The following is a 7460-nucleotide window of genomic DNA, read 5'->3' as shown; positions in this document are numbered from 1 at the left end:
GACGGGGTCGACGTGGTGGCGGGGGGGCCGTTACTGCGACGCCTGCGACGTGGGGTTCTCTGACTTGCTCTCCTGGCTGGAGGGCGGTTTGCTGTTCCAGGGGCTGTTGGCCCCCAGCGCCGGCGAGTTGTTGAAGCTGTCCTCGTCATCGATGCCGTTGGCGGCGTCAAACTGCGTGTTCTCCAGCCGGGTGATGAGCCGCTCATCCTCGTCCCCAAACTCCCCCCCCATCAGCGTGGGCTCACCTACCACCATCACATCCTGAAAGGGGAGACGGTCCCGAAACATAATCGAGGTGGGGGGAGCCCGGACCGCCAGATCTGCCCTCAACCACTGCCCCTTTCCCCAGCTGCTGGGCCACCTCATCTCCATCACAGCACCTGAGGCTCAGGCACTGTGTGGGGCAGCACCCTCCCTACCTTGCAGGGGAGCAAAGCAGCCCAGGGAAGGCAGCTGGGACACCCTCTCCTTCTCCCAATCACCCAGAGAGAGCTGGGGGTCTGGGACAGGAAGGCTCTGGGGGTCTGTCCCTAGCCACTCCCAGGGGCTGGGGCTGGAATCCAGGGAGCCCTCCCCTCCATCCCGGGGAAGGAAGAGAGAATGGAAACGGGATGCTTACAGGTACCTGACTGGACAGGGCAAAGGTGCTGGCCGGGCTCTTCTTCTTGCTGTTGCTGTTGTTGGTGTTTCCCCCGCCAGAGCTCATGGTGCTGCCCCCTGACATCTTCCTTTTCCGGCGCTTGCTGGGCTGCTGCCGCGCTGGCTCCGCTGGCAGAGGGACACATGGTCAGTCCCAACAAGAAGGACCCGGTGTCCCCAGCCCCTTCTCTGCAAAGACTGCATACCCCATGCATCACCATGCTCCTGCCCTCCACAGCTTCACTGTCCCCGCAGTGCAGGGAAGATTTCCGTCCCTGCTTTGCTTTCCACAAGCAGCTGGCAGCCCCTGAGCAGGGAGCACTGGCTGCCTGTGTCCCTGCTCTGCCCCAGCAGGAAGGCAGGCCAGCAGAGAAGGAAGCCAGCTGACTGACCCACTGCTCCAGCCTCTCAAGACAAGGCCAGACACAGGCTCTGGGATTGGGAGAATCCTGTGCCAAGGAGTGGGCAGCCCAGGAGACCCCCAGGCAGCAGAGAAGGCAGCGTGAGACTTACCAGGTGGAGCAACCATCCGCTGCCACTTCTGGAAGAGGCAAGTCTTGAGGCAGTCCCGGGGACTGAGGCTGTAGGTCTTGTGCCGTGACATGAGCTCCTGCATTGGTTCTAGGATTACACAGAGCTGCAGGGAGCAAACAGGGTTAGATTGTGATGCTCCAGCAAAATCCCCCCTGTTGGGCAGCCATCTGCACCGCACCAACTCAAGCTGGCTGGGAGCCTGAAGGGTCTGGCAGACCCCCTGCACCAGGGGTCTCTGCAGCCCATCTGCAAGATCCCTCTTGTAGAGCCTGCCCTGCACCCCAAGGCAACCAGGTGTCAGGCAGCTGAGAGGACATGATGTGGCTGCCTGAGGTCCCTCCCTCTCCTCGCATGCTTACTCGGAGGTAGTTGAGTGTGGAGTTTGAAAGCCCACAGCGGGTGATGTTCTTGGATAACTGGTCCAGCATCTGGGGGTCCTGTGCCTAGGAGTGAGAGGGACAAATGGCTCAGCCACATCCAGCCTGGGGATGACCCTCTGGTGCCCTGGCCTGCAATGGGGCAACAGGGTCGAGGTCCCCCCAGTCTGTGCAGCAGGTAGAAGAGCTCAGCAGCCCTGTGCCACTGGTGCTCCAGGGAGTTCCTGAAGCTGTACTCACATGCATGGCAAGGATGCTGCGGGGGATGAGTTCTCGATGCTGGCGGATGCTGAAATGCCATGTCTTTATCCTCATCATGTCGTCGAACATGAACTCCAGGTAGAGCCGCCCCTCCACACACACCTGGGCAGGGAGGAGGGTCAGGCACAGGCTGCTGTCACCTTTCCCCAGCCCAGATTCCCTAGGAAGCCCCTGCTTAACACTGGGACAACCTCCAAGGCTTGCTCCTGCCTGCCATGAGGCTCGGCACAAGCCAAACGCACAAAACCCAGGGGATGCCTGCAAAAAGGGGATGCTGCAGTGCCGGTTGAGGCATGTGGAATTACAATGTGGCACTCAACAAGCCATGGAAATCAGTGTCCCTCTGGCTCCCGCAAGGACACACTGGACCAAGGCACAAGGGGCAGAAGGCAGGGGCATTGCTAGTACCTGGGTGAACATGGGCTTGCCGTGCTGGGTGACCATGGTACACTGGTCGCAGTCCAGGGAGACAAAGTTGTTGTGGAAGGATTCCTTGGGGTGCTTGAGCACGTAGTAGAGCTCCGTGGCTCCCCCTTCAAAGATGCTGCGGAAGTAACGGGGAATCAGAGTCCGGCCGATTGCTGCAGCGGGAGAAAGAGGAAGATAGTATCAGTAAACATGGTCCACCCAGGCATGCCCTGGGACTGCATGGGAAGGAGGTCTCCCAACTCCTGCTGGCTGGAGGCAGCTGAGCTCCAACACCCTGCCCACATCCCCCACACACAGCACAACCACCACATCTCCTGTCAGAGGCAATGCCCTGGGAAGGAGGGCTGCAGCTGCTACTCACTATATCTCTTTGGTCCATCCTCCAAGCAGAAAGTGATTGTTAACATGGCATCATCCTCGAAGAACTCCGTGGTAAAGGCATCCCACCACAGATTGTCACATTCCTGGAGACAGCAGAGAGATGCCAGGTTATGGGGAGGAGAGACAGCCAGCTGCTGGCTGCCAGGCCTAGCACCCACACGCTAAGCCCATGGAGGGCTGTGCTCCCAGCTGAGTGCTCCAAGATGGGGATGATGAGCCCTGCCCCAGGTCAGGGACCTGCACAGCAGGGCAGCACCGTGCTGCCAAGGGGATTCCTCCTTGAGCCAAGGCAGCTCACAAGGGCTAGCAGTACAGAGGACCCCATCCCCAAAATACACACTTGGGAGTGTCCCCCTGCCCCAGCTTCCCACCTCTGTCCCTCTTCTGCAGCTTCCCACCTCTGTCCAGTTCTGCAGCCGCTTGTTGAGCTCAAATATCCTGTAGTCTGTCTGGTTCCCATATGGCGTGTGCCTCCTGCCCAGAGAGCAGAGCAAGCAGTCAGAGAGGGAAGCAGCCACAGGGTGGAGAGGGGTCTCAAGCCCGCTGTGGGGGATGCACAGTCCCTCTGGGGCTGGGTAGAGCCCAAGCAACCCCCCCACAAACCCCTGAGGACAGCAGTGTGTGAGCCCTGCCAAGACACAACCCACCCTCCTAGCAGAGTCCCTGTCAGCTCCCTATGCTTACCCGATTCCAGGCTCCAGGTATGTTGGTGGGTACATGGGAGTAGGTCTGGGAGGGAAAAGAAATGCAAGCAGGTCAGCGCTGGCAGGGGTCTCCTTCCCTGATCACCTCTAGGAGCAGGAGGTCAGGCTGATTGGAGGCAAAACCCCATGCATGGTGGGGGCTGCAGCCCGGCTGCCAATATCTGATGTCCCCACAGGGTGACATGCACCCCTAAAACTGGGCTCTCCTTCACACTGGTGGCTGCTCCACTGCTCCCAGTTACCTGGCCTGCAGCTCTCCAGAGACATGCCTGGCTCCTCTGCAGCTGGGACTGATGCCAGGCAGGGACAGAAGCTGGAGAAAGGGCTGCTTTGGCAGGAGCTAGGAGTGCTCTCCATCCTGGGTCATCCCAGGGCCTTGGCCTCACAGAGCTTGGGGACCTGGGGGCTCCCTTCATCCCAAATATTGCCATTTCTCCACCCAGTCCTGCTCGTGCCTGCTGCTGCAAAGCAGGACAGAGGAACCCTGGGGTGCAGACTGCAAAGGACCCCCAACCTCACAGACTCCTCTCCAAGCCCTGACTCACCCCACATCTCGATCCAGCATGGTGCCTGGGTGGAACGGGGGGAAGGCGTTGCCGTTCGGGGGCTCCTTTGGCGAGTACAGCTTGAATGACTTAGAGGAACAGCCTAAAGAGAGAGAGGGAACTTGGGTAAGTCAGGGACACCCCACAGGGAGAGACACCCTTCTGTGAGAAGGATGCAGGATCAGCCAAGCCCCCATCAGCACAGCCCCATCCCTTCTGTGCTCCCCCTAATACCAGCCCAGCCCCTTTACCCACACATAGCTTCAGGCCTTCCCTGTACAGGATGGAACCCACAGGGTCAGCGCTGAGCACTCAGGATCAGCAGCTGGAGGGGCTGGGTCCCATCCCAGGGATTTCCCACTGGTGCACAGAGTGTGCCAGTTCTAAGCTGGCTGGGTTCTGTCAGTGGTGCCTGAGGGGGACATTCCAGCTGGTGAGCCGGGTGGGATGCTGACTGGGAGCTGGCTGCTCCCCACAGCCCTCCCTCCTGCAACACTTCTAATCCCACCGACTCGACCCGGGAATCACACAGGATCTTTCGCTGACCTTTCTATCGCCATGGCGACGGGTGAATAATCGCCCAGAGGGATGGATGGCGGGTCCCCAGGCAGCCACCATCTGCTGCTCAAGCAGGCCAGCGGCCACCCGGCTCCAGGTGGACGGAGAGATCCCACACACCAGCTTCCAGCCCTGATCAAACCACCCCAAAGCCTCACTGTCCCCTGCAGCACTAGGGTGCAGGACAAGGAGCCCATGGAGGGCCACAGGGTGCAATGGGGGGTGCGATGGGGGCTGCAATGTACAAGCCAGCACATATCCCTGAAAGCACCCTGGAGACCCCTACAGGCCCGCTGATGTGAGACAGGGATGTCTGCCAGACCCAGCCACACTGGCACAGCCAGCCCTCACTGGACTCCCAAAGGGCTGCCGGGGGCTACCCATGCTTGCTGGCCCCATCCCACCACTGGAGCAGGTTCCCAGGAGCAGCAGCTGCCAGCACCCCGCCCTGAGCCCCACGGGAGCCCCGGCACGCCCCATGGCTGGCAGGACCCGGCACGCTGGGCCCGGGCGCTGCCGAGGCACGCGGCTCCCCCCCGGTGAGCAGCCGGGCAGACAGGCTGACCTGGATGGGGCGCAGCGGTGGGCGAGCTGCCAGGCAGCTCCGGCTCCACCGGCTCAGCCGGCCCCACCACACACGGGCACATCTCCCCCCGCCCTGCCACAGGCAGGGGACGCAAGGGCGGCCATGCTGGGCGGCCAGCCACGCCAGGGCAGAGGGAGGATCCCCACTACCCGCCTCCAGCCCCAGGCCAGGCGCTTCCCGGCGCCCACGAGAGTCACCAGGATCGCTGCCGAGAGCTGCAGAGAGCAAGCCTAGCGGTGGAGGGAAGTGTCTGGAAGGTGCCAGGCACTGCTGCATGGGCAGGCTGCAGGGAAGGGCATGGGGACAGGATGGGAGCAGTCACCCAGCTGCGACGGATGCAAGAGCGGAGTAAAAAGCATCAGGGTTAAGGAAAGCAGTGCCACTAGCACTGGGACCCAAGATGTGCACTCACTGTGACCTGTCAGCCAATACAGAAGCATCAACACCACTGCCAAGCTGCTCAGAACCACAAGCCCACAGTCGCAGGGATCGCAGACACAGCCAAGCAAGCAAGGGCTGGTCAAAAATAGAGGCAGTCACCTCCCAGGCATTATATCCAACTTGCAACAAGGGAAATCTTCATTTCACTCCTCGATTCTTGTCTTCTCGGGGCCCCAGTGCCTTTTTGCTGTGTTTCCCTGAGGCACACAAACCCAGACTTTCACCCACACCCACCAGGACACACCAGTCCCATGGGGCAAGAGCCAGCTCGGCTGCTCTGCCCGGGGCTTGCTGCTCCTGCTCCTCGCTCCCGTCTGCCCACAGCGAGGATAAATGGGCCATGGCACAATTTCTTATCCAGCTGCCAACAACATCAGCTCCTTGCTCTTACCAAACATTTTCACAGATAAAAATATTTTACCTAGGAAGGTCGGTGCTAGTGCAAGGGAATGTTTGCTTTCTGCTTTAATCCCTGTCAATTTGTGCCTAATGGAAATTATAATTCCACTGAAATTGCACTAGAAAAACAGCATTTCCATATCTTCTGTGCTGCTGTTAAATGAGTGTTGAAGTGTGCTCGATGCACAGGAAACTTCCCAAAAGCACATGTCTTCTCTTGAAAATTAACTGTTTTGTTAAGTCCCAACAGCAGCAGCTGGAGACAGGAAGCTGAACTGTTTGTTTCTGGTCACCATGATGAAAAAAAACAGATCAAGCAGGTCTCGTACTCTTGATATTTTGTTTCTTTTCACAATGAAAACAGGAGGAAAAAGCCCCCAAAGTTTCGAGCTGTCCTTGGTCCCCATCTAGCTTCTCAGAGTGCAGTAAGGTCTCCTGGGGTGGTGAGACCTGGGGTACACTCTCCATCCACTCTGCTTCTTGTGCTCTCCCTTAACTACTTGCTCCTGCAGGTGAGACAACAGACAAGCCAGCCCACTGCTCCAGCCCAAAGCATCCATTTCCATTCTGGGCCTTCCCAAGCAAGTCAATACAGACACAACTTGCTTTTGGGGCTTCACTGGGTGACGTATCTCAGGAGCTACAACAGTGGAGAGCAGCCTGTTATGGGGCCTCTGCAATGCTTGCATCCTGACCAAGAGTTATTTTATAATGCAGCATAAAATAAATTACTGGATTCACTAACAATAGCCTTAGGATTTGATACAGGCTGTTCGAATTCCACGTTCACTGTAGACACTCACAGTATACACATTACACAAAATAACACAATTACTTTACAACAGCATCAACACCAACTTTTTTACCCACACAAAGGTCAAGCTGGTCTAGAACATCCCTCTGTCACCACCTCTCCCATTCACGCTGCCCCAGCTCCCTACAAGTCCTGTCCTGCTGGGCTCACTGACCCAGACCCTCAGGATGTGCTCCTTCCCAAACCAAGTCCAGCACTTGGCCCCAACCAACACCTCCCCATGCCCCTGCTCTGCCTCCTACTTGGAGCATGGTGGATCTGGGCAGGATCTGGGCAGGCTCAGCGCAAGCAGGGATGCCATCTGGTGGCTGCGCATGCAATGCCCCTGTGGATCCCAAGCCAACAGGACAGGCTTTCCGTGGCTGTCACTGAGCACCGCAAAAACATGTGCATGGTCGGCAAGGAAAAAAATCAGGCTAACACTGCAGCTGACAAGCTACCAGCCTGAGCAGGTCCCAGCAAACCTCACGGTGCCTATGGCCAGGAGGGCAGCCCCATGGCTCCTCCTTAGTAGGGAAGCACAGGAGAAGGGAACCCTGCAGAGGGATGCCCCAGCTCAGCATCCTGTGCCAAGTCCAGGCCTCCAGCTGGGGCAGGACAGAGCTGGCTGGTGCTGCACAGCCCAGCCACAAGAGCTTAGTCAAAGAAGCAGCTCCAGGCAGGCAAGTGCCCAGGGAAGGGAAGGCAGGTGCTCTGCTCTGCTGGTGACTCACGTGCAGCCCAGCACTGCCCAACCCTCTGCCTGCCTTCTCCTCAGTTTTCTAGGCCTGGGAGCTGCCAGGCCCACAGGGA

General features: G+C 58.7%; 1 protein-coding gene across 2 annotated transcripts; it reads right to left on the bottom strand.

Moving 5' to 3' along the window:
- Window positions 1–30: 30 nt before the first annotated feature.
- Window positions 31–3968, bottom strand: LDB1 (LIM domain binding 1). Of its 2 annotated transcripts, none has more exons than XM_010000072.1 (10): window positions 3871–3968; window positions 3306–3350; window positions 3020–3095; window positions 2602–2704; window positions 2220–2392; window positions 1791–1913; window positions 1533–1616; window positions 1153–1276; window positions 620–768; window positions 31–261 (listed from the first exon to the last, which is right to left on the bottom strand). In XM_010000072.1, the coding sequence occupies exons 1-10, from the start codon at window positions 3888–3890 to the stop codon at window positions 31–33; spliced, it is 1128 nt and encodes a 375-aa protein (XP_009998374.1). In that variant the 5' UTR covers window positions 3891–3968. The 2 variants fall into 2 exon arrangements, with proteins under 2 accessions (XP_009998374.1, XP_009998375.1); XM_010000073.1 differs by having other exon boundaries at window positions 626–768; window positions 3871–3965.
- Between the last annotated feature and the right edge of the window lie 3492 nt (window positions 3969–7460).

This window comes from Chaetura pelagica, unplaced genomic scaffold, assembly GCF_000747805.2.
Source record: "Chaetura pelagica isolate M959 unplaced genomic scaffold, ChaPel_1.0 scaffold436, whole genome shotgun sequence".
Taxonomy (NCBI): Eukaryota; Metazoa; Chordata; class Aves; order Apodiformes; family Apodidae; genus Chaetura; species Chaetura pelagica.
This window is presented reverse-complemented; position numbering and strand designations above follow the sequence as displayed.

Excerpts from the sequence above, each read along its gene's own strand:
- LDB1 (XM_010000072.1), bottom strand. The coding sequence starts at position 3,890 with ATGCTGGATCGAGATGTGGG. Across the intron at positions 2,705-3,019 it reads GGCTGCAGAACTGGACAGAG|GAATGTGACAATCTGTGGTG; the intron begins GTGGGAAGCTGC and ends TGCTGTCTCCAG. Across the intron at positions 769-1,152 it reads GCGGATGGTTGCTCCACCTG|CGGAGCCAGCGCGGCAGCAG; the intron begins GTAAGTCTCACG and ends TCCCTCTGCCAG.